The 27,126-nt window shown below is 40.5% G+C and overlaps 1 protein-coding gene and 1 pseudogene across 1 annotated transcript; one reads left to right on the forward strand and one right to left on the reverse strand.

Annotated features, from left to right (window-relative positions):
- Positions 1-8,745: 8,745 nt before the first annotated feature.
- Positions 8,746-26,866, reverse strand: PSMB1 (proteasome 20S subunit beta 1). The gene is made up of 6 exons (XM_063096980.1): positions 26,687-26,866; positions 21,934-22,041; positions 18,584-18,665; positions 17,105-17,234; positions 10,476-10,582; positions 8,746-9,075 (listed from the first exon to the last, which is right to left on the reverse strand). The coding sequence occupies exons 1-6, from the start codon at positions 26,797-26,799 to the stop codon at positions 8,890-8,892; spliced, it is 726 nt and encodes a 241-aa protein (XP_062953050.1). The 5' UTR covers positions 26,800-26,866; the 3' UTR covers positions 8,746-8,889.
- On the forward strand, positions 23,234-24,021 carry LOC134378186 (large ribosomal subunit protein eL33-like; annotated as a pseudogene).
- Positions 26,867-27,126: the final 260 nt, after the last annotated feature.

A 27,126-nucleotide genomic window follows, 5' to 3' on the forward strand; every position in this document is an offset into this window, starting at 1 on the left:
TTTCTTAAAAAAAGTGGAAGAAAAATGCATTGCTTTGAAGGAGAAGCTGAAAAATTGTGAAGGGCTTCCTGGTAAACCTGGACTCCCTGGGTGCAATGAGCTACTCCCCCAGGACTGTTCATGCAAAGGCAGGTGACCACCGCTCTGGGCCGGAGGAGAGGGGTCCTGCAGGAGTGAAAGGCTGAAGTCCTGCCCAGGGCAAGTCTGTGATTCCATAATCTAAAGAAGGTTTGTGGCTTTTTTTAGAAATGGAAGTTTGTCTCACATTGGCATAAACTCAAAAATCAATGATATTCTGAGAAATGTCATATCACAAACAGCTTCTATCACAGTACATTATTGTTTAACTAGTAGAAACAGGTCTAATTTGCTCACTTAAGCAATGATATGGTATGATTATGATACTATAATATTTTAAAATATGGTCATTATCTTTTAGAGGCAATAAAATATTTACTGATGAAATTATAGGATTTCTGGGATTTGCTTCAAAATAATCTGGGGGGTCAGTGGGGTGGGGGAGTGAATAGTTACTGAAGTGGGTGAGGGTACACGAGGAGGATTCATATACTGATCCCTCAAGTTCTCTTTGGCATGTTCCATAATCAAATACATGAATGAGTGAATGAATGAATGAAACATTAGAGGAATTTAACGAAAAAATACCTGTGCTTAGTATAAATCAAAGCATGCTGGGCACGTTAAATGATAAACAAAGATCTTGCCCTCTAGGAAACCCTAGTTTAGGACAGACACACCTACACCTTTGTCCACGTGAGATGGAAGAGTCAAAATGAGACATGCTGAAGCACCCGGAGGACCTCGATTCAGACCGGCTGTAAACTCTGAGCAACTGAAGATCTTATATCCATGTTTTCTCTCCTTTAAAATTCCAAGTTTATTTTCCTCTCGGATTTATGAGGAACACAGGACAAATACATTTATCCAAGTGACAAGAGAAAATAAATATGCCCAAGCCTACATCAAACCTGCTGACAAATCTTGACTGAGAGATGTTTCCTTCGGATTCGTGAACACTGTGAGAGAGAATGTTTTGTATCTTATCTTTAAAGTGTGGACACATCACTATTCACAGCTTCCAATGGAATAAAAAAGCATTGTTCATTTTCCATTTGGCTTTTCCTTATTTTTTTGGTGGGCATATGTTGACTCTAAGCGTTTATTGGCCCAATATTTTCCAGTGAAACTACATGCTTCAATATCATTTGCTTTATTAGAATTTGGTAAGGGCCGGCCCGTGGCTCACTTGGGAGAGTGCCATGCTGATAACACCAGGGCTGCGGGTTCGGATCCTATACAGGGATGGCCGGTTCGCTCACTGGCTGAGCATGGTGTTGACACCACCAAGTCAAGGGTTGAGATCCCCTTACCGGTCATCTTTTAAAAAAAAAAAGAAAAGAATTTGGTAATGTGTGCTAAAGGTTGAAACTCCTTTTCACTTTCATGAAGCCTGAAGGAAGTCAGGATTTTCTGTGATTTTCTCCAAACAACTCAAAGGCTTTGTACACATCTGTCTAAAAAGTCTGGGGTTTTTCTTATGCAGTTTCATAACCCAGGTAAATCACAGCATTACTCTGGCCCTGCCATCACCTAAACTGCCCAGCAGTCTTCATGCACAGAAGCAGCACTGAAAAGGCTCATACTCCTCAGTTAGCAAGTCAAAATCTTCCTCCAGCCAACAATCCACCTCAGAATATGTGTGGCTTATTAGCAGTCATGAAGACAATGGTCTTTATTACTTACCAATTAGGAGATGTTCAGGTATATCGATTGAAGACAACATGGCTGGGTAAAAGTGCAATACACTCTCAAACAAACTGATTTTTCACCAGCTCAAACCAAGTTACCAGTTCGATTTTTCTATTAGATTGATTACCAGATTGCAGACACAATAAAAATAAAATATTTTACAAAGTTTGGTTGGTCCTTTTGAAATCATGCAAAAACTTAAGAGGAGGTATTACATGTAGAATTCTAAATTTATGAATCAAGTTAAAAAAATTTTTTTAAATAAATGATGAAAGTCTATCATAGGAGATCTATAAAATAAAACCACCCATATTGAGCTATTCCACTATATTAATTTGGATGTTTTTTCTTCTGTATTATGTTAATGTTTTCACATGCCTGCATTTATTGTGTACAATTTTCATTTTGTTGATTTTTCTTTAATGTTCTGCCCTAGTCTTCTGCCATGTTGCTACAAGGTCTTCATAGCCACCACTTTTACTGTCTGCATGATATTCCATGTAGTGAATAAATTACTTAATTGTTTCCCAATCATTGGTTATTTAAGGGATTTAAAACTAAAACACTGCTCTTGCAACAAGTTTCTTATATATCCAGATGTGCTTGTGCCAAGTCGTCCACCAGCAGTGGCTGCACTAAGCCTATCTCACCCTTTTCTCAGAGGGAACCAGGAAACACTTCATGAGAAGGAACATAAGGCTTTCACAAGATGATTTCAGTCCCAATATGAGGAACAAACAAGTAACACTAGGTACTGGCTAAAAAAGGAGAGAAGCATTGCCTCCTTTCTGTTCTGTCTGCAGAGGGCTGGTTCCCAGCCCCTGCACCATTCGCCCCAAGCCCCTGCCACCCTCTAGTGGCCCTTGCTATAGCTGCACCCCTACTCCCCCCGCCCCCCCGCCTGCTCGTTTCCCCGGGCCCCAGGTTCTCATCCCTTTCCAGCATGTGATGTGACACACATTTCTCCCTTGCTGATTGTCTCGCTTCTCTGGTGTGATACAACATGAGCACTGAGGGAGGAGGAGTTGGTCTGTTCTGTCACGGCTGTGTCCCCAGTGCCTGGCAACAACAGTTGTTTCCTGGTGTGTTGTGTCTGCTCTCCACCTCAGGACAGAGGGGAGTTTTTCTCTGTATTCACTACTGTATCCCCAGGACTCAGAAAGTGCCTGGAACATAACAGGAGCTCAAAAAATGCTGCTGAAAAAAGGAATAAATCGAGCACAATCAATGTCTGAATAAAATATCCTAACTCAACCCCTAAGTAAACATAAATAAGCAAATTCCAATTTCTTAGGAAAATCATATTTTAATATCTAATGCTGTCATAAAGTAGCGATGCTGGCTTTGGTTGCTCGTGTTCTTTTTAGAGCCTGCGGAAAGGATTGTCATGAATCACATGGGCTCTCTGACTCTCACTACTGAGTCGCCGCCTCTCTGTCTTTGTTCTCTGCTCCTTCCTCTGGGTTCACACCTTCCTCCCCCCAGAAATGCTGACCTTGGTTGAGTTAAATGGCTTTCTGGAAAAGTTCTCTGTAAGAAGTTTCACAAGGAAAAAATTTCCCCATAAATTTCCTAGGAATGCTTCATGCTTCCTGACATTTAAGGCTTTCAGAACAAGATGGCTGGCAGGTCTTTTGCAGGTTTGCCTAAGCCTGTGAAGGTTCCAGAGAATATGTAAGTAGCACCTCCCAGGAAGCAGTAAGAACTAGGCTGGTGCAGTCCCACAGGATGACTTTGGTAGAAGCTAACTAACATCCCATGTTTTTGCAGATGACTCTTCTTAACATGCTAAATGAAGAGGTAACATAGCAAAACCATCACAGATCAGCAGTCTTTTCACCTTCTGGGTCACTCAGCAGTTCTCAACAATCAGTTCTAAAAAGCAAGTGAAAACTGTCAATAAAAGAGTTGAGAATGCAGACAAAAACTGAATCCAGCTATTACTTTAAAAATAGTTAAAAAGAAGTATTTAAAAAGAAAAACAAAATGAAATAGAGACTCAAACAAGTCTAGGACAAGCATTGGTGTTTTGAGGTTCAAATATTTGGTCAGACTCTGTATTAAAGCATACTTCAACCTCTGCTTGAGGAAATAGTGTCATTACAACTACACTTTCTTTTACCTTCAATTATGGCAGGTCTGCCTTGGACTTGATTTCTCATCTGTGCAAAAGAGAAAAAAGCAAAATTACCTGTAACATTCAGGGAAATGCATCGAACTCCTGCTAGTGGCACATGAAGGCAGCACAGGTCACCTCCTGGCAAACTAAGTTAAATATGAGGAAAATAAGTCTCTTCTTCCATTTTCTTCGAGTCTAGTTGAACACTACTTGAAATAAGTGGCCTGCCCTCTGGGACCTGTAACTTTGTTAATCAGAGATTTTGTTTCAAGACTTTATGGAAATTTTCCACTACTACCACCTACACAAAATCCTCAATCAAGAATCTCAATGGCATTTACAGACTTGGGTACTTAGATCATCATAACATCAAGGTTCATTTGAAAGGAATTTATTGAAGTACAAGAAACAAAAAGGACTTCTTGGAAGCACAGAACAAAGAAAATCCAGAGAGAGAGAGACGAATAAAATAATACTATAAATCAGTTCTGTCACTAGTCAACTGCCTAGACAAAGCATTTAATGTATCCTCTGGCTATGAGTTTCACTAAAAGTTTTCCTTACAAAAGTATTTAGGTCCAGAAAAATTCTGTGTTCTGATTTGTGTCTCCCCAAACCACAACCAGACCCCCTCCCCTCCTACCCTACTTCTAGCCCCCTACACACACCAAGGACATCGCAGTATAGATCACTACCAGTTTTGCTGTGTTTATCTCCTTCTGTCCTTTCTATTTTGATATGAGGATGAGCTGAGAAGGAGCATCGACACGGTGTCCCTCCTCCCAGCTTATTAAATGAGATTCACAATTAGGCTGAAGCTTCCCTCACAGGAACTCAGCGAAGTCTGAGAACTGGGAAAACGGGCAGCAAACTGTGGTCCTCACAGAGGTGGAGTGGCCCGGCTGGACAAATCAACACTGCCATCTGGTGGCCTCTGGCGGAGAGATGTGGGGCCCGGGCATGTCTCCACGTTCACCAGGACCTCAGCCAACTCTCCAGTACTGTCTCACTGCAGAAGAGGTCAGGCCATTGGTCTGCCTGAGGACAAAGCAGGGTGATGACACTTTAGATCACCTATAACTTCTAAGCAGCCAGCTCTGCAGACATAGATCCACACCCCATGTTGATTTTTAAATATTTTCCCATTAGAGAAGAAATATTTTTCAAAGGAGCCACTCAGACCAGGGAGAGCAATATGGCAGCTAAAGTCACTAGCAGAGCAGGTGCAGGTGGAGCTCTGTTGGGGCAGAGGTGTGGGCACCGGGCCTGGATGAGAGGATGCTTATGGCCGTATGGTTGCAGGCCTCTTTCATTGGAGCTAACAAACAGACAGTCACCACCTTGAAATGCATATAGATACACAGACTTTTCTTGTCTAAGAGAGAAAACGGGCACAGGAATATTAACAGGCAGACCAGTAGTGATCCTGTGGGTGTAATGATGCTCTCACACCCTTTATCCTGGTGAACAGAACTCAAGTTTACTATTTAATATAAACTGTATCAAGTTCATAGACACTCAAAAGAAATTTATAAAATCTGGAAAAGCAGGAAAAATCTCCGTATAGATGATAAAACTTTATCCGGACTTAAAAGGGTATGACATACAAAGTTCAAGGGACATTGAATGAAGTCAGACAATATTAGTTGAATCACTGAAATAAGAATGAGGACATCACAGCCACTTAATGAAGCAGCCAGCTAGTCAAGGACATCAAAGAGGTAGGAAGCTGAGTAGGGAGGCAAGGCTGACCTGTGGAGAGATCTGAAGGCCCAGAAGCAATATCTGAACTTTATGTGGTAATGAAAACCACTGATAGGTATGAACAGCCGTGGCGGGTTTGCTCTGCATGGGCCCAAGATGTGCAAGGCGCGGGGAGGCAGCAGTCATCTTGCTCCTGTGCTCAGTTGGCCAGGGCACCACAGGCTGTCATATAGCTATGCTGTTCTGTATCTGCTGGCTCGCCTGGTGTCCTGGGCTCCACTGCACACAGCTTGCCCCTTTCCCACAGCCTGTACAGTGAGTTTCAGGCTCCAGCACCAAACAGAAATCAGAGCCACAAGTAGACCTAACCAGCTCCATATTGTGTGACTGTATCTCATAGGGGTTGTTTCTCTGAGTGAACCTGTCTGCTGAGGAGTTAAAGGAGTAGCTCTCAAATTGTGTATGCATAATAGTCACATGGTTATTTGATTTTAAAAATGCAGATTTTCATGTCCCGGCTCAGAGACTGGGGCAACTTCTGGAGTGGGCCCAGAAGCTGGTTTTGAACAAGTGCCCTATGTAATTCTGATATAGGGGACCCACCAGTGACACTACTAGAATCTCAAATACAGGGAACAGGAGACCCTAGAGTTGGGAAGTATGTTAACATATATACACTCTAGGGCTGTGAAGGGCTCACCAAGGTTACAGGTACAGAAAGCACAGGAAAATGAAACGTATCATGGTAATAACAGACATTTTGGTAATAAAGACCATTTTCCTACTAAATTGTCTATATGCCTCTCAGGTAGGCTTGCAAAGTCACTGTGTCTAGAGCAGAAACTATGGCTGCATGTGAAATGTGGAGGCACAAGAGTGGCACTTGCTGGTCACAGACTCAGCTCATGTTTCTAACCTCCCCAGGCAACACAACCCCGTGGAGCAGCCTTGTTGAGCAGACTGCAGCAGCACAGTACTCCTGCCCTGTTTTCTGTTAAAGAAAAACATCTACATGCACTCAGTGTGTATAAAAGCAGTCATGGCTAACATCTTTAAAAAGTAGTTTTCCCTCAACAATTTCTAATATTATCGGATTCTTTCAAACCCTTTCATTCTGCACCGCAGGGAGGAACGTAGATCTGACTTATGAAGGAGTCTCTACACAAATGGCAGCCTCCTAATCAGAACCTTAAAGGCTAGCTGTAGAAATAAATCATATTTCTAAAAAGCCACCCAAATGTGTGGTGTCTGAGTTAGCCCTTGGAGCCACATGCCAGCACATTCTGGACAAGACGGTGTTGACTTCCAAAGTGAGACCAAATTTGTAATCTATGAGAATAATAGGGAGGGTAAAATAATTTGCAGCTGAAGGTGGGAAAAAGACATCATGAAACACCAATTATGTGCCATCAATCTTTACTCTATTTGTAGAACTTCCCTAGAAACCTTGGGAGGGGAGGATCTTATAGAAAATTCTAGACACAAATAGAATTTAAAACAGTAAAAAGTTGAACCCCCACATTTTGGCAATCGTTTAGAAAAATAAAACATACCTAGTCTACATAAGGATGAAAAATGTATACTTTGAGTGGGATAGTCTACAGTTTGTGTCATCGTGGTTAGTTTTAGGTGTCAGCTCGAATGGATTAAGGGATTTGTAGATAGCCAGTAAAACATTATTTCTGGGTTGTCTGTGAGGGTATTCCCAGAGGAGACTGGCTATGAGTCGGTGGACTAAGTGGGGAAGATCCACACTTGATGTAAGCAGGCACCATCAACCAGCTGGTGGCCCGGGAGAAGAAAAGGCACAGGAAAGAATTCATGCCTGGAGCAGGGACACCCTTCTTCTCCTGCCCCGGGTATCAGAACTCCAGGTTCTACGGCTTTTGGACTTGGGACTTAACCAGTTCCCTCCCCCACACCTTGTTCAGTCCTTCGACCTTGGACTGAGATCCCATCGGCTCCCCTGGTTCTGAGGCCTTTGGACTTGGACTGAACCACATTACCAGCTGCCCTCTCTCCAGTTTGCAGACGGCCTATTGTAGGACTTCGCAGTCTCCATCATCACGTGAGGCAACTCCCCTAATAAATCCCCTCTCATATCAATCCATATACCATATCCTATTGGTTCTGTCTCTCTGAAGAACCCTGATACAGACACCGTAAGAGAAATATGAACAAGATCTTACCATTGTGTCCCTAGTACTTGTGATAGTGAGTGATTGTATTTAACAGATATGTTTGCAGAATGAATTTTTATGTTAGCTACTAGTTTTTGATAATTTGAACAAAATTCTTTTTAACAAGAGGCAAAATAAACAAAAGTGGTTTCCTTTCTATGATTAACTGCCAATATATTAAAAATACCATTACATCATAGGTTGTTCTGCTACAAAGCAAATCATAACTCCTAGGTTATGTTGTATAATTTGACTTGTTCAACATCAAGAAAATTACTCAAATATTATAATGCAGTTAAAATGTATTTAAAGTTCAAAAACAAGAAATTCTTTAAAACTCTGTCAACATTTAGTTCTCAATTTTAACATTACTAAAGTGCTTGTAAAAATTATCCCAGATTTCTGCCAAAGCCCATGTCAAGGGTTATTTGCTTTTACTATTTTCTTTTATTCTGGTTGAAGATTTTTCTCCAAAACAGTCATTCCAGACTGCTTGCTTAACAGTCCCAGGAATGAAAAAATCTTAAGATATTCCACTTACATCCATTAAAGTCTTAATAAAACACCAATAAACTCTGCCTCTTCTGGGTAGTTTAGAGGCCCCTTCAGGCAAGCTGGTGGACCAAGAGCCTTCTTCATAAGATAAGTTGGCCAAAAAGGTCAACTTTTCCAAACAAATTTCTTGCTCATAAATGTAAGGAGAACCCAACATGACCTGTTTTTCATTTTTTTTTTTTTTTTTTTTTTGTCTGTGACCGGTAAGGGGATCGCAACCCTTGGTGTGGTGTCGCCCACATCGCGCTCAGCCAGTGAGCGCACTGGCCATTCCTATATAGGATCCGAACCCGCGGCGGGAGCGCTGCTGCGCTCCCAACCACTGCACTCTCTTGAGTGCGCCACGGGGCCGGCCCTTTTTCATTCTTAAAATACAAAAATAGCCTCTGAAAGGTAGAAAAGTGTGGGAAGAATAAAGAAAATGCAAAGAAATTTTACTTCCTAAATCAGTCTTGCTTAGAGATACATTATAATGAAACGAGTATTTCAGGTTTCTTTTTTAATTAAACAAATTTGCCCAACAGTTCCATTTTGAACTGATTAATAATCACAGCACGCGAATCAGTCCTTCCTCAAGGGGATGGTCTCCTCCCTGATGCCCTCTTTGGTCACAATGCAGATCCTGAGTGCGTCTCCCGTGTACACGTCCCTCTCAGCCGCAGAAATGAAGACGTCTTTCACTAGCCGCATGGCTCTGTCCAAGGACAGTGGGACATGCTCTACGTTCTGCATATTCTTAAAACCAACCTGGTGGACAGGAAATTCGTATGAGGTGTCACGTGACAGTAAGTATAAAAGAAGGTTCAAGCTTCCCCCAATATCTTCCCATGTCTCAGGATTTATAATGAATATATCACGCAAAATTAAAATGTCCCTCAGACTAAAACCCCTCCAGACCAGCTGAATTACACATACCAGAAACCTGACAAATATTCCCCAGCAAAGATCCAATTCTTGAGAAGTACATAATCTAGAGAGGTGGACATATGCCAGCAGAGTATTACAAGAGAATGTGCTTTAACTAAGAAGGAAAGAAAAGCTATAGAGCCCCAAGCAGGCGTCAACTAAGTCTACTAGATAAAGAAAGGCTTCAGCAGAGAGGACATCGCAGTACATGAGTGGGGACGGGTAAACTGAAGTTGAGGAGCCAGAACATTTCAGGCTGAAGGCATGGGATGGAGGCAGGAAGAGCATAATGCTGGGGACTGACTGAATTGTGTCCCCAAAGTTCACATATTAGAAGCTTAACTCCCAATGTAACTGTTGAGAGTGGGAAATCCTATTACGATAACTGAAAAGTGGGAGCTTTGAGAAGGTGATTAGATTGTAGGACCACGCTGTAGAGAATGGATTAAACATGATGATCACAGGTGTGATATGAGGGCTTTAGAAGAAGAGCACGAGAGGTTAGTCTCTCTCTGCTCCGCTATGTGAGACCCCTGGGTTACTGTTGCTACCCCCAAGACTATCACCAGATGTGTTTCCTAGATTTTGGACTTCCTAGCAATAAATTTCATTTTCTTACCAATTACCCAGTTCCATGTATTTTGTTATAAGCAACAGGAACAGACTAATACACCTATCATTCAGAAAAAAGCAGGGTGAGTGTGTGGCAGAAAAGCAATAAGCAGAGGAGCAGCAACACGTAACATATTTTGGAAAAGTGAGCAGGTGCATCAGGGAAGTGAGCTTGGAGGCAGAAAGGATGTCAGGAAAGAAACTCAATAATCCAATAATGCAGGTCTGAACTTAGCGAGCAGTAATGAAAATGTAAAAATGCACTTGGCAGTTAGAATACACAACTAAGTGACAAAGAAATGGTGAGTAAGGGGGAGAAAGACATTTCATGACCTTCAGGTAAAGATGGCAAGAAGAGAATTGAAAACATGGACCAATCACTGCGGATGTAAAAAATGTGGATGTCATGAGAATACAGGAAAAAAATTAAAGCCATGGGCGCAGGTGAGGACCCCAGCAGAGCTGTTAGAACACACACAGATGGGAAGGTGTGAGAGGGCAAACCAGCCAAACAAACCCCGCAGTAATCTGTAAGAAAGGCTTTGTTTCTCCCTTCTCCTAATGAAGAGGAGAACGTGGAGGAAAGCACTTCACTTGAACATCACGACCACCTGACTCAGTCTCATTACCTGGTTGTCAAGCAGCGGCTGAAGCATGGCACTTGCTGAGCCTCCAGCCTTGAAGGAATCTCTCTGGTAGGACCCCACCGGGTCAAAGCTGTACACGGCTCCCTTCCCTTAAAGCAGAAAACAGTCTCCATGAGGATGGTATCCCGATCACAATTCCAAATCATGGTAAAAATAAATCCAGTCAAACAGTGATACAAAGTGGACTACCAACTGGGCTAAAATTTCAGCCAACAGTCAGGACACATTTACTGTGTACAGGTGACACCCAGCAGACAGCCTGGCTCCTCACCTCCACCAAAAGAACTCGGAATGTGGTCAGAGCCAAGAGCCCAACACGGATGCTCAGATACTGAAGCTAACCTGCCTACCGGAAACTTTATGCTCTCTTCAGCTAATGTCACCAACTGCCAACCTGTGCACCGCCTCCCCCACCCCCAACACGTAGGTGGTTTCACAGATGCACTGGTTAATAGGTCCTGCTCTAAATTCTGACCAAACTCCTCATGACATTCCTAAAACACAAAGTAGTATAGTTTTTGTATAGACTTGATAGTTAGAAATTTTCCTAGTGAAAGAATAGTAAAAAACTTTTTTCCTAGTGCTAAATATGTGAGCAATCACACAGAAAACTTACTTGTTCATGTTTTAATTAATAGTAACCATACTCTTGTAGCATCAGTCCTATAAAAACCAGTATTTTAATAAAGGAGGAATTTAATATAAACACAAAGCCACCAACAAAAATTTACCTTTGCTTAAAATGTAACCACTTGCTTTGCACTACTGGAGTTATAAAGAATCACTTTTTTTTTTTTTTTTTTTTTTTTGGGTGAGAAAAACGGAATCTGAATTCACCCATTCTTAACACAAGTTACAAAGAAATGGGAGTGGATGGTGAAATGCACCTCTCAGACTCTTCTAAAGTGAGCATAAATTATGCCTTTTTTGAAGAGCAATCTGGCAGCAGAATCTATCAAAATGGAAAAGTATATACCCCATAATCCAGTGATAATCTCACTTGTGTAATAGGAATTATTCTACAAAAACGCTTACATAAACACATAAAGCAATAGGAACAAGGAGGACATTTCTGTATTATTTAAAAGAGCAAAAAATTACGAGCAACCAAAAATCCACTAGTAGAAAAATGGTATACCCACATAATGAAGAGCACAACAGGGTTAAAAGGTAAGAGAAACTTTGGAGCCAGTCTGCCTAGGCATGCGTCCACCACATTCTGACCATGTGGCCTGGTCAGACTACCTTGTTTCAGTTGTAACACAGGTATGATATACACAATCACCTCAGAGAGCTATGAGGTAACCTGCATACAATACCCAAGGTAATTTCTAGTACTCCAAATGTGTTCCTTATATGTTAGAAGAGCAAAGGATTACTATTATTTGGCAGCCTAGGAAGAGGAGGACTTATGTGCTTATGATGGGACTAGGCAACATATCCACAAGACAATGTACAATGAAGAGTTCTGTAATATGTATTGTATGATCCTACTTTTGTTTAAAAGCATAAAAAACCTGCATATATGTTTGTATAAGCACACATAGTCTGGAAAGATAAACTGTAGTTGGTTATCTCTGAGCACAGGACTGGAGGAAAGCAAAGAAGGGAATCACTTTGCACACTTCTGTATTGCTTATTACAAAGAACACGTCACTTTGCAATTTTAAAAAAGGGCTTTTAAAAACAACTGTGTTCTTGGTGTGAGAAATTATGAACCATCTATGAGGTATGACTTTAAAAAAATGTAACTGATTTTGAAAACACATTATACAAGAGCTGAAACACTCTAGTAGTTGCCCCAGGAGACATGAACTAGAGACATCTCCTTACTATATCCATGGACAACTGCAACCGTTAGCTTTGTGTATTTTTTTTCCATTGCAGAATCATATGATTGAATTCCCAGCTGGAGAAGGCAGCACCTAAAAAAACATGGGAAAGTGTTTTTGCTGGAAGCAAACTTGGGACACGAAAGATCACAGTGAGCAGTCCATTAACCTCGACACACTAATAAAGAAAGAGATATGAGGTGTAAAGGCAAAAGAACGATCCCATCAGGCAACAAGTAAAACAAGGTGCAAAAGCTTTTCTCAAGGGTAGAACCAATCTCAGAAAACCACACACAACAGACTCGAGGAAAACAAACAAGAGAGGGCAGGAAATGTTCAAGAGCAAAGCTTCCAAGACACCCTAGGAAAAGCAAGAGAGACACTTGTAACACCAGTGCAGAATGGCACAAATCATGATGATGAAGTGCTTTTCCTCACCAAAATAAATTCCAAAAAGCACAATGACTTCAATGTAAAATATAAAAATCAGCCAACTCCTAGAAAGAAACACAGGTAAGCTTTGGATGGGGAAGGCCTTTCTAACAAGGTAGGAAACTCAATGCCATAAAGAAAAACTGATGGATTTGACTGTATGAAACTCAGAAACTTCTGTGCAGCAAAAGACATCCCCCAAAAGTAAGAAGAAAACACTCTTGGGAGGCATCTACTACATTCCTTTCAGAGAGCTGACACAGGTGAATGGAGGTTTTGTAAATCAATAAGACTAAACTGCAAATAAGGAAATGAGCAAAGGTTAAGATGAAGGAGAAATGAAAGAGGCCAATATACATAGGAAAAGATGCCCCCAAATATATATAAATTAAAACAATAAAATATTTAATGGGCAAAGATGTGCTTTAAGATGTGTTAATTCTGATACTGGGAAGGATACATAAAAATTAGGAACTCATGCCCTCTGCTGGTAGAAGTGTGCTGCAACACCATTTCTGAAGGACAGGCCAGTCATGTCAACAAAATGAGAAAAAAATTCCTCTAACACAATAACTAACTAGGAATTTATTCCAGCAAGATAAGGATAATCAGAGAAGAACACAAAAATGTATGTATAAGGATGATCATTGTATTGTTTATGTTAAGGAAACTAGAAACAATCTAAATGCCCTTTACAGGTTAGGTAAATTATGGTATAGCCATACACTGTGTAAGTCAGCCATTAAAAATCATTATCTGTGTCTATGTTCACTAGCTTAAATCTCCATGATAATATATCCAATGTATGGTTACAAAAAACCATACATACCACAGTCTTACTTATTTAATAGTGCATGAGTGTGTGTATAAATAGGTATGTACTTACTATTTTCATTGCAGAAAAACTACAGCCATTTTTACTTTGGGGGTAAAAATTTTTAAAAGCCTGACAGCAGCTAAGAGAGTAAAGGCACAGAGGTCAAGTAAGATGGCTGTTGACCACACTGTCCTGAAGGTCCCCACCTCCATCAACACAGGAGACAAAGTCTCAAGACATGAGCAGAGGCTCTGGACTTGGGGGCACCAGGCTCAGAGTAGCTAGGGTTAGAGAGCAGGAAAAAAAAGCATAAAATGGAAAGTTGACGTAAGCTCAGCAGAGATCTCCAGCTGGCTTCCTTTTTGTAGGTATACAGGGCTTCTCCCCTCACCCCACCCCTGGCAAAAGATTTAAGGAAGCTTCATCTGAAGGAAATGCTGATTGCCTAAGCACCCAGCTGAAGCCTGTCAGCTGACAAGCCACGCTAACACAGACCTTCACAATCAGATTTTGGTATATTATTCTTCAATATGAATGGACAGCCAAAAATCAACAGAAATTTGAGGGAAGCCTCCAACATAGAAGATGGAGGCCAAAAGTAAACAAAATGAAAAAAAGCAATCTGACAAAATGCAGAGAACACAAGAAAATGTCAAAGAAAGTATAAAAATATCTAACAAAACCAGGAAAATTTAAAAAATAAAAATAAAGCCAGAAAATAAGAAAAAGCTCTTGGAAATTAATGACACCAGAAATAAAAGCATTCAGTAATGGATGAAAAGTTATCATTGAGGAAATCTTCATCAAGGAATATAAAAAGACCAAGAGATAGACAATATGTAGGGCAAAAAATAAGAAAATATAGGGTAATCACCCAGGTATTTGTGGAGAAGGTGGGGAGGCAAAGAGGAGAAAAAGCAGGGGGTTGGAGGAAGAGGAGAGAAAAAGGTAAAGAAAGAGGACACAATAAATGAGAAAAGACCCTAGACAAGGCGCATCACTATGAAATTTTAAAACACCAGGGTAAAGATCCTAAAAGCAAATTCTCAAAAACGGTCCCGATTTTTTTTTTTTCTTTTTCAGAAATCTCATGGGAGACGTACACCACCAAAATAAGGAAATAAACCAAGAGGAAGGCATGAGATCCAGGAAACAGGGAATCCAATGCCAAGAGTAAGCCAAAAAAAAAAATTCCCATGGTGATAGCCAAAGAAGCCCCAGGATGGCAGCAAGGTAGGCCTAGAGGAACTGGTCCATCCTGGAACAAGAGGCAGAGGGTCCACAGATCATGTGAGCTTTGACTGTGGGATGAATCGTATTCAGAGTGCATGCAAAGAACAAAAGGTTTAAAGAAATCCAAGCCAATTAGATATTTACAGAAAAAACAAAAGTTGTATAAGATATGAAACAGCATACTACTTGGCACAACAAAGATCAATATTTATCTGATTATAATAAAAATATGAAATATGTACTTTATCAAAAGTGTACCTCCTGTAGAAGGATGCTCATGAGGAAGAGGACACAAAAGAGCTGAGAACCAAAAGATACCATCACCTACCAGAACAAAACACCAAAAGATGGTTTCTTAAAATAATGAAGTACAAGTATAGTATTTAGGAAAAAACATGTAAAAGAGCTGAAAACTGTCTTGGGGCAATGGAAAAAGAAGGCAGAAGACTGCTTTATTGTATACACAAATTCCTCTATATAATAAAAATTAAAGACTAATTAAAGCAAACCAAACAAAGAGGAAAATTAAAAAGACAGTTCTAGATACACCTGAGAATACCACCAAAACTTGAAACACTGTCCCATGAAAACCAAAGAACATGGCTCTGAAGTCAAACAGGCCCAAACCCAAATCTTGGGTCTGCTCTTCAACAGATGTGAGCTTTCCCAGATTAGTCTCTCTGACTCTCAGAAAAACTCAAAGGACATTGTCCAGCTTGCTGAAATTCAATGGTTGCTACTGTGATGTTGCTAAAATGTGAATCTATTAACCTGACATTCAAGCCAGACATAAAGTCAGTCAAAAGAGGCATCAGCAGCCTCCAGCACGCTAGGTGAGGGAAGCTAATCTGTGACTGAAATTTAATTGCCTAGGTTACAGGTAATTCACTTCTACTTACCATTTCTACACTTTACATTTTCTTAGTTTTCAAGTAAGGCTGAAAGCCTTAAAAAGAAATTGTGTCAACCCAATCTGTCTATACCTAAACCACTGTAGATAAAATGAAGAGTCAGAGAGGGACAGAAAAAAAACCTCATTGAGAGATAAGGAGCTGAGAAAAGCCAGACCCTTTCCTACCCAGAATTTCCCCTCACAGATTGTAGGGTCTCCAGGTCCCCTCGCTTTCTATGTCCTGCCTGAGGAACACACAGTGCCTTGACCATTCTGTGACCTGGCCAGCTGCTTATTCTCCCATGGATGCTTGAACTGAAGTCAGGCCTTGTACACTCCCAGGCACTGATAAAGCTATTTAGGTTGCTGTTTGAAAACACTGAGAGATTAATGCTGTTTGTAAACATGTAGAAACTAGCCCTGGGCCTGAGCCAAATTCCTTAAACCCTCACATAAACTCTACAACTGGACCTCTTCATTGCAGACATACCTAGGTGGAACCTCTTTTCTTGCTATCCGTGGTGACAATCACTGCAGCACTCTGTATGTAAGTTACCATAATATCACCCTGGCATTGAGTGCTTCCTTCTTTGTAATCCCAACTGGCCTTGGGGCAGTCTCTTATAGGAACTCCCCTACTGCCACTTTTGAGGCAATTCCAGCCACAGGTTTAGCCAGATGGAATACAGAACATGAACTTACTCCAATGAAGTCCTCATCCAGGCATTTCTGTAACTTCTTATCACAATGCACTATTTTAAATGGTGGCACAGATCTGTCCTGAGAAAATGTATTTGGTTTTCGAAGCAACCAAAAGCCAATCCAAATCAGAACTGGTGGAAAACATCAATGCCCATGATAGGGTAACGTAGCTTTGGGTCAAAAATGTCAAGTAACAAGACTGATTTTCTCAGGCACTCCTGGTCTATGACCGAAAATAAGATGTGTTTCAAAAAGGTTCTGGGGAAAATGCATGTATTAACTGACTTCTAGGTCATTTAATGACCCAAATGACTTTTAAGACATCACTTTTCAAAAACTTTTTGAAGTATGTTTGTTAATAAATTGTCATTACTAAGAATCATGTTTAGGTCAAGCTTTTTTAGGTCAGATTTCTTTCTGTAAGATAAAAAGGCAAATTATCTACTACTAACTCACGCAAGATCCTGTGCAAACAGTAAAACAACTGCTCAACATTCACTATTAGAGCTTTAATACACCACTTGCTGTGTGCCCTTAAATGTCATTTCTTCTCCTTTTAGCTTCAGTATCTTCATCACTTTCATTTTCAGAAAATGAAGGTACTGGGCTAGATGTTGTTTATGGTTCTTTTCAACTCTGGATGGAAACACACACAACTAAGAAATGCCACCCCACTCCATTTTCCAGAAAGACAGAATTCTACCTTCTTCATCAAGTCCACCGATGATGTTGTAAACATAGTAGGGAAAGAAGCGCCTTGAATACAGGATTGTAGACAGCATCGCAGCAATTGCCCCCGTAGTCATGGCCTTATTATTGGAGTGCTTATACATCTGCAATTATTGATAAAAATCACAGGCATGTAGAGACAGGATTATAGACTAGAACAACGAACGGTGTACTAAGCAAGTGCACATCTCAGTGAAAGGGGACAGCATGCCTGTTTCCTTCATGATCAAACACAATACCAGTAAGATAAAAATAATTTGTTACACCCTATAATTTGGGGCTATAAAAATTTTAAGGAAAGTATGCTGCGTTTGCCCTCAGCTCTCTGGTTTAAAGACCCTGCTTTCCATGCTGCCCTTATCACAGGCACTGCTGATTCAAGAGCAAATGCACAGACAGGGCATACAAGGTGACCTGGGGAGAGTGTTCCAAATCTCTCTCTCCTTCCCTCTGCATCTGGACCCGTAGTCAACAAATTATAGACTGTGGGCCAAATCCAGCCCACTGCCTTTTTCTGTAAAGTTTTACTGGAACACAGCCACATTCATTCATTACATATTGTCTATGGCTACTTTTTCATTACAGCAGCAGAGGTGAGTAGCTGTGGCAGAGACCAAATGGCCCATAAAGCAGAAAATATTTACTATCTGGTCCTTTACAGATAAAAGTCTGCTGACCCTTGATCAGTCCCAGATATTAAGTCCCTCTCTTTGTAGAGCAGACACCTATGAGAACAGAAGATATAAGGGTACCATCCTTAATGTGCAACATCCTAATACAGAACAGTGGTCTTTATCCTCAAAGCATCTACGGTGGAGAACACAAGTATCCAAAATAGGATCTTGGGAAGACAATACATTAGACTAATAGGCAAAAAAGAACAGGATCACCCCTGCTAATGTTTTCATGTCAAACCTTCTGTTAGTTGGCTATCCACTGAAGCTTGTGGGGTGACAGGAGTCAATGGTTTATTCTGTGCCTCTTGTCTAAGCTCCTGGCTTATTCCTTCCTACTTGAGTTCACAAGTCCTGCCAACTAAGAGCACTATGCTGTGAAGAGGGAAAACATGCCAATGGATGGTTTTCCAAGCCAAGCTCATGTCTAAAGCCTGCCTGGGCTATCTCCTGCTGAAGAAACGCATATATTGTTTATTTCTGAGGGAAGAGTACCTGCAGAAGCAGTGTCCCTCCTAGGCTACCTCTCAAACAACAGAGAACCAACCCCTTATATTGTATAGAGATTTTAACAAATGGAATGTACTGTAGTTTCATATTATGCTACTTTAAAGATCCTGCATTAATGGTTTCATTTCATTTCTAGTATACAATATAGTTTCACCTGCTAACCCAGTGCTTCTCCAAATATTCTGAGCAACAGTCATGTTGTAGGCTTAAAAGAATCTCATGAATTTTTATTAATTTTTAATAGTGTAGACATACATAAAAGCATCTACCTTTAGCCTTGCTTCAATAATCTTTGTCAGGGTAAGACAGTCTCCATGAAAACCACTGCACCCAATGACTGTTTTGTCTGTTCTGTAAAAAGCACATTTCAGGAAACTGAGTTAGTTTGGCAATAGTAAAGCAAAACATGTCTTGGGCAATTTTAAATTTAAAACTCCTATTCCCATTATTACCAAAATGTTAATGAGACAACTACCCAGCTCTTTTTTGGGGGGTGGGGGGTGGGGGGGGTGGAATGTATACCTACATCTCACTCTGTAGACCAAATAAATTATAGGTAGATCAAAGACAATAAAAAATGCAACTATGAATGAATTAAATGGATGAATTTTTTAAAACAATCTTGGGCTGGGGGAGGCTGATTCAAATATGATACAATCCAAGGGCCCCAGAGAAAAGTTTCACAAATTTGACATATAAAAATTTAAAACTACAGAGAAAAATGTGATGAACAGTTAAAATATTGGTAGCACATACAACCAAAATCTAATTTTAATTTCCTTAGTCCATAAACGATCCCTACAAATAAGGAAAGCATTCAAAACATGATGGAAAGATGGGTAAACTTCTGTGAACACGTAAGCCACAGAAAAAAAAGACACAAGTCACCATAAACATAAAAAAGGCTCTATGTCACTCAGAAATGCAAATGTAAACAAGAGATGATTTCAATTGATTAAACTGGCTAATAATGCCTATCTAATGCTGGTCAGGTTGTGGAATATGGGTACTCTTCAGAAACCTGGACTCAGTATAAACTGGTCTAACTTTCTAGATGGATAATTTGGCAGTATATAGTAAAAATTTAAATGCACATCACTTTCATTCAATAACTCCACTAGAAATGCATTCCATCAATATACTCATATAAATTTGCAAAGATATGATCTAAGCTTACCTGTGAGTATACATTTTAATAGCTCCCCCAAACAAAACAAAAATGTCCATCAGTAAGGAACTGATTAAATTTTACTACATCCATACAAATTCAACCCTGTATCTCAAAAATTCTCAAATCCTTCTACCAATCTATAAGGAAACTTCAAGATCGTGTCAAGAAATACTTAGCAGAGACCACATAATAAACTCTTCCTTTTGGAGATTTATGAATGACTCACACAAACATACAAACCATACTTGTCCTAGTAGGGAGCCACTGACACCTCGGGGGTCATCACCAACAATTCCTGATCCATCCCTACAACTAACCTCACTGCAGAGTTAAAAACCTCCAAACTCCCATAAGGCTTTACTGCCTTTACTACCAAGATGGGTTGACAATACCAACAGGGAAGGACAAAATCTTCAAACTTCAAGAAGCTTTTCCCAAATATCCAGGTGCATCAAAGGAATGGGAGTTTTCATGCAAAGAGTAAAGAGTGAATATAGAGAATCAAATAGGCCGGGAAAAGGCTCGCTTGGCTCTAGGTCAGCTCCAAAGGGCATGGGATAAGGAGTACATAGGTATTTGTTAATATTCTCTATCTACCTAAAATATTTCATAACAAAAGAATGGGTGTTCACTTCAGTAGCAACTAACATCAACTAAAATAGATGTTACCAAGGTGAGCTAAAGCTTGCACAAGGATGGTATCTATATTATTTTTTTAAATTTTACTTATAATACTGCTTTTAAATTAAATTTTACATCTTAATAGAGGAAAAAAGGTAACATGGGGGTACTATGAAACTAGCGGAGAGGAGAAAGAGATGAAAGAAGTGGACAGAAAGAGAACTAGGATGATGAAGACAGACTTCAATAGTTTTTTAGGTTAAGATGTGAGCCATTCCTGGCACTAGGACAGGGAACAGAGCTGTCTCTTCTTCACCTAGTCCCTGCAATATCACAAGGTCCTGTCCAAAGGACCCAAAACTCATCAATCCCATCCCTACCACAATTCAGGTTTAATAGGCTTTTGTGACTAACCTAGGAATTAATGACCATTTATAAGCATTTTCAAAACTATAAAATACGAACCACTGCTAATGTGCAAGATGCACTTGAGTAATTTACACAGATGTTCTTTCTTTCAGCATATATGGATTTTCATCAGTTTTAGAAAAAATATGGCTAGCCCATTAAAACTTTGAGCCACAAATATAATTGCTTAGGGTATCTAAACTGAACGCTTCAGGTAAAAAAAAAAGGGGGGGGGCAGATTTAAAAAACATTTAACAGATTAATGGTGTCATGGTTTAAATGTTTGTCCCCTCCAAAACTCATGTTGAAATTTAATTGCCACTGTGATGGTACTGGGAGGTGAGACCTTAAGACGTGTTTAGGTCATAAGGGCGCCACACTCATGAATGAACGAAATTCATTAGCACAGGAGCAGATTGGCCCCCTCTTGCACACTCTCTCTCATACTCTCTCTCTTTGCCCTTGTGCCATGTGATGATGCAGCACAAAGGCTCTCGCCAGATGCCAATTCTTCAGTCTTAGACTTTCCAGCCTCCAGAATAATGTGCCAATACATTTCTGTTAATTATAAATTATCTAGTCTGTGGTATTCTGTTATAGCAGCACAAAATGGACTCAAACAAATGAATAAAGGGATGGAAAGATATGTGCTATGAAGTAATTACAGTAAAATGCTAATTGTAAGATCTAGGTGATGGCATATGGGTGTTCACTATTACCTTTGTTATATATTTGAAATTTTTCACAATACTGGCATAAAAACATTTACGTTACTATATTAGTCCATTTTTGTTGCTTATAACAAAATACACGGATTTTGGTATTTTATAAAGAAAAACAAAATTTATTGCTTAATTTTTTAAGTTTCTGACGCTGGGAAGTCCAAAGTGGGGGCAATAGTGACCCAGGGGTCTCATATGGCAAGATGACGGAAGCAGAGAGAGAGAGACAGACTCTCCCCTTCTTTAAAAGCCTTCAGAACCACACACTTGACCACCATGTTCAATCCATTCACTACTGCACAGTCCTACAATCCAATCACGTCTTCAAGGCTTCACCTTTCAATTACCACAACAGGATTTCCCACCCCCTTAACAGTCACAATGGGGGCTAAGTTTCTAATACATAAAACTTGGGGGGACACAATTTAAGCTTCAATGAGTTTTGCGGGGGCATAATTCAATCCACTAGTTACCAAAAGCACTGCTGGTACCTAGATATGGCAAATATTATAAGGACTACACACTGAATTACTAGGAAACACCAACTTAGAAAATTGTTTTCTAGCAAAAACACAAAACGAGCTAACAATAGGCAAACTAAAAACTCATGAAACAAATCATTTATAAGTGGAATCTCTTGCAGGATTAAGTTATCACAAAGGTGTTGTGAAATATGTCCTTAGAAGTATTTACTTACAATTTGTAACATTTTGGGCTGTCCCGGGTGTGAATTGAAAACCCTTCACTCAATCGAGTGTCAGAAGCAACAATTGAAAAATCTTCTCCAGCAATTGCCAATACAGTACTGAGGAAAAAAGTAAGGAAAATGAATTAATTCTTCACGACGGTAATCCTCTCTCTCCAAATACATGCTCCACAGCAGATACTGGGGTAAAGTTCACTGGATGGGAACAAGAACAGGACTCAAATGGAAGAGGAAAGATTAGGAGAGAAAGGACCCCTTGCTACAAGTCATCCGGAAAAAAACATAAGCCTAAATCGGGGCAAAGGCTTGTTGGCAGGAGGTAACAGAAAAGCCACTGAATTATCATCATCATCAAAAAATTAAATACTTACTTTGTGCAAGGTACTGATAATGGTAAAACAACTAGACACCATGTCAGTGTCCTTGAGGACCGTGTATAGACAGTGGTACTACAACACAAGCTATACAAGGGGATTAGCTTTTTTCATTTCTTTATATGAAAGGCCTTATATAACGTGTAGTACACAGCAGACACTCAATTATCTGTTGACAAATGAACAAAGAACAAACCTTTCTCTTTATGGTTGTACCATTTAAGATAGCTTACAGCATGAATTCCAAAAGCAGGCTGTCTGGGTTCTAATGCTGGTTCTCTCACTTAGCAGATATGAGGCTAGGGGTAAGTTACCTAACTTCTCAATGCCTCAGTTTCCTCATATATACAACAGAGATCATAATAGCGGCTACATCACAAGGATGTTACAAGGATTAAATGAGTTAATAATCATAAAGCCGTTATAACAGTGCCTGGTATATAGCTGGTCCTCTAGTAAGTGTTAGCTTTGATCATTGTGGCATACACATGAGGCAGCAGAGTGTGATGACTTAAGTACCTGAGATTGACCTGAGACAGAGACCTATCCTTGACACTTGTTAGCTCTGTGACCTTGGACAAATTCTCCAAGTGCAAGTTGATGATAACAGTACCTGTGTTACAAAGCAACGGTGATAAATAAGTGACATAATTTACATAAAGCACCTAGCACAGTGCCTCACATAAGTGGTGGGATTTGTGCTTAACCTCTAAAGTAGAAAAGGATGGCATCCCAGGTAATAAGAACTGAGGGAAAAGAGAAACAGGTAATAATTCAAATCGTACATTCGAGCAACTTATTCAGGTGGCACTTTTTGTGTGAGTGGAGGGACATTAAGGCTTATGCGATGGACAGGAATCCTACTAAATTAGATCCCAAATGCCAAGCTAAAGATTTGGGCATTTTTGCTGGAAACCATGAAGGTTCCAGCAAGAGTGAGAAAAGTTCCACCTGCAAAGTGGAGTTTTAAGAAGACTACTCTGATAATAATGTTAATATGTGAAATGGGACAGGCACTGTTCCAATAAGACGAATGCAATAGGAATGTAGCAGGGTAAATAGGAAGAAACTGGGTAAATCCAAGAAAACATTACAAGCACACTAAACAGACAAGTTTTTGCATCACCTAAACATGTCAGGAACTGGGAAAATTAATGACAACATCCAAGATCTTAAACTTGGATGAGCAGAATGATGGCATAATTATAAGGAATATCTTAAAGGAGGAGAGGAGCTTGAGAGAAATAATTAGCTTGCTTTTTGTTTTATTATCTTGAGTTACGGTGAGAGCAGAAAACCCAGGTAGAGGCCTTTCTCTCTCTGCCATCTTGCAGCCTGTGGAGGCCTGCTGGGAACAGGACTTCTAAAAGGCACATGTGTGTGGAAGGCTGTGGTCCAAGACCACCTTTGCTGGCTATAAGCAGGGTCTCTGGAACCATAAGGAGCACACAGCTCTTCTTAAAACTGAAGGTGTTTATGCCTGAGATGAAACTGAATTCTACTTGGGCAAGAAATGTGCTTATGTTCATAAAGAAAGAACACAGTGATTCCTGGTGGCAAACCAAACAAAACCAGAGCAATCTGGGGAAAGGTAACCTGTGCCCATGGAAACAGTGGAATGGTTCATGCCAAATTCCGAAGCAACTTTCCCACTAAAGCTATTGGATACAGAATCCATGTGATGCTATACCCCTCAAGGATTTAAATTAATGGAAAGTGAATAAATAAAAGCAGTTTTGTGCTCTTGTATTTTTAAGTGGTTTAAAGACTTATTGCCCTAAATTTAGTTACTATATGCTTAAAATGGTGGAGGTTATTCAGCATTTTCAGAGCACAAGGAAGTCAGAGCTATATGTAATGGTGCTTAGAGATTTAGAAGACAACGGTGTTTTAATGTATCTCAATACAAGGCCTTATGGAGGGGATAAGTGAGCTCTGAGACAGTAGAAAGGCAACTGCCTTCCTCATTAGACTGAAGGTAAGTGAGAAAAGCTTAAACTTATTTTTTTTTTATAGTACTTTGTAATAGTATGTACTTGTCCAGGATAGATTAGTTGGAGAAATTTAAGATTAAAAATGGGAACTGGGAACAATTTGAATGGAGATTATATGGATGGTATTTGGCAGCTCATCCGGATAGGCTGGGATGAAATACCCTTGGGCTTTGTGACTGGACAGAGCATTCCAGTACAGAACACTTGACCGGGAATAATACACAAACTGAAAATATCAAATAAAAAGCCATATGGATCCACCGCAGAAAAAGTCCTGTGGTGTATGGGGCTTGGGAATAGTGCATGGACAGGTAGCTTTCTTTGGCTTTGTGTTTTAATGTAATAAAGTGCATGACTGAGATATTTTAGCATATTACAAAGCAAAGTAAGCAGGGCTCTGGAGTATTTTAAACCTCCTAAAGATGTGCTAAAATAAAAATTTGAATTAAGGCATCAAAAAAAAGAACATCCAGGTAGAAATGTTTTATTGAAGTAGCCAGAATTACAGAAACTGACTTGGAAATTGTCCTCCTAGGGATGAGAGGTGTTGAGAGTGCTGAGTGACAAGGATGGAGGCTAATGATTTGGGGTTTAACCACATTTAAAGAGTTAGAGTAGAAAAAGGTAGAGAACTAAGGCTCATTTTGTAGAAGCAAAGGCTGCCTGAGAACCAGCTGCAATAACAACTGAAGAAAAAGAACAAAAATTGAGAAAAGGTAACTTGATTTAATAATCAGAAACTTGTAAGCAAGTTTTAGTATAGCAATGCCTTAAGCTGAATTACAGAGTGTTAAAAAGAGAATAATGAGTACTGAATACTGAACACCTTGAAAACTCTAACTATAAAGAATTTATGGACTGGCTGCTTAGTTCAGTTGTTAGATTGTGGTGCTGATGAGCATGGTGTTAGAGCAAGGTCCAGGGTTCTATCCATCCCTGAACAGGCCAGCTTAATTCTAAAAAAAAAGAATTTATAACTGCCTTATGAAATGGGTCTAACAGCCCACAATGCAAAAGCATACATACGTAACTCGGTGGTGAGAGCTATGAATTCAAGTCCTGGCTCAACTTCACATCAGCTCTGTGACCAGGATAATCTAACTTCTAGAGGTGCTCCATGGGGCTAATACCATCTAACATTCACCTCTCATGAAGATTAAATAAGATAAGTGCTTGCAATTTACAAAATGTGTTTCTCTTGATTCTCAACTATGAAGCAGCTAAGGAAAATAAGGAAATTTAGATTCAAGATGTTGAGAGGCACCCAAAGACCACACTGACCTTTAGCGACAGAACCAAAGCTAAAATCAGTCTTCCCATTCTCTAACATACACCAAACTTCTGCATTAATATTTCAAATTCATAAGGACCTGATTAATGTTTCTCGTTTTCTTAAAGAACCACTTGTTTGTTCGAATAGGGCGTGTATGTTTTAAGGCACAAGGTTTGATTGGTAAACTATGACCACTGTTTCAATTTACAGCTCTTCATTGTCAAAAAGTACTAAATAGAGCGTCTTTCTACACCTTAACTCTTTAGAGTATTGTCAAGGAAAATTATTGCTTAGGATAAAGCTAGTAATTTAAAAAACAAAAACAACCTGAACATAACATGCAAGAAGACACATAGTAAAAGGTCTCTTATTTTTTTATGAACTTAAGTTAAACGTTTAGGGGGGAAAAAAAAGGCACTGACGTATGAAATTAAGTCTGGCCACGGGCCAGTCCATGGCTCACTCGGGAGATCGTGGTGCTAACGACGCCAAGGCCACGGGTTCGGAACCCATATAGGGATGGCCGGTTAGCTCAATTGGGATAGCGTGGTGCTGATGACACCAAGTCAAGGGTTAAGATCCCCTTACCGGTCATCTTTAAAAAGTAATTTTAAAAAAAATTAAGTCTGGCCAACCAATTACCCCTCCTTATTTTATTTTTTTGGCGGCTGGCCGGTACGGGGATCCGAACCGTTGACCCTGGTGCTACCACACCAAGCTCTAACCATCTGAGCCAACCAGCCAGCCCCTCCACCTTCTACCTGCAATAGCAGAAAATGACTAAAGAAATGTGGGATTAGACATTTCGGCTACAGACACAACCGTGCACTTAACAACACCGACCGACCAATCACAACTTGTAAGCTGCAGATGGTGAGCCTCTCCATCCCCTCCGCCTGCTGGCCTGAGAAATGCGCTCAGACCCTACGAGAAGGAAAGGTGCATTCTCAGAGGTGTCCCCAGGGCAGGGCGACAGCGCGGACGCACTTGGCTCAGGGGACCGAGGCCCGCGGGGCAAAGGCAGCCCTTCCCGCCGGGACCCCGAACGAGCCGGGGGGGGGGAGGGGCGCGAGCGAGAATGCGGCGGCTTCCGCGGCTCTTACCCCCCGTTGAAAGCGTAGGGCGAAAAGCGCAGCTGTAAAGGGCCCGCGGCGCTGCGCGGCTCTACCCCCATGTCTCTGCCGGGCCCCCAGAACATGGCTGCGGAGGACAACATCTCGCGGAGGCGATGCCAGCTCAAGCTCCTGCTATCTCACGGCGAGATGGCGGCTCTGGCCGGAAGTTACGCCACTTCCGGCTTGTCCTCGCCCTCCCTGCGGGCTTCTCTATCTTGCACTCCTCGTTGCTCCTGGAGGTCAGCGGCGTCCAGGCCCGGCCTGTGAGTAGCCAGGCGCCGCCTATTCCAAGAAAGCGGAAGACATGTAAAGGGTTTTTTCCTAAGAAAACATTTGAATTCGATCCTGATGGACAAACTTTCAAAAGTCTAGCTGCTGTGGGTGGAATGTGTCCCCCAAAAGTTCATGTGTTGGAAACTTGACCCCCA

The sequence above is a fragment of the Cynocephalus volans genome, chromosome 5 (assembly GCF_027409185.1).
Source record: "Cynocephalus volans isolate mCynVol1 chromosome 5, mCynVol1.pri, whole genome shotgun sequence".
Lineage (NCBI taxonomy): Eukaryota > Metazoa > Chordata > Mammalia > Dermoptera > Cynocephalidae > Cynocephalus > Cynocephalus volans.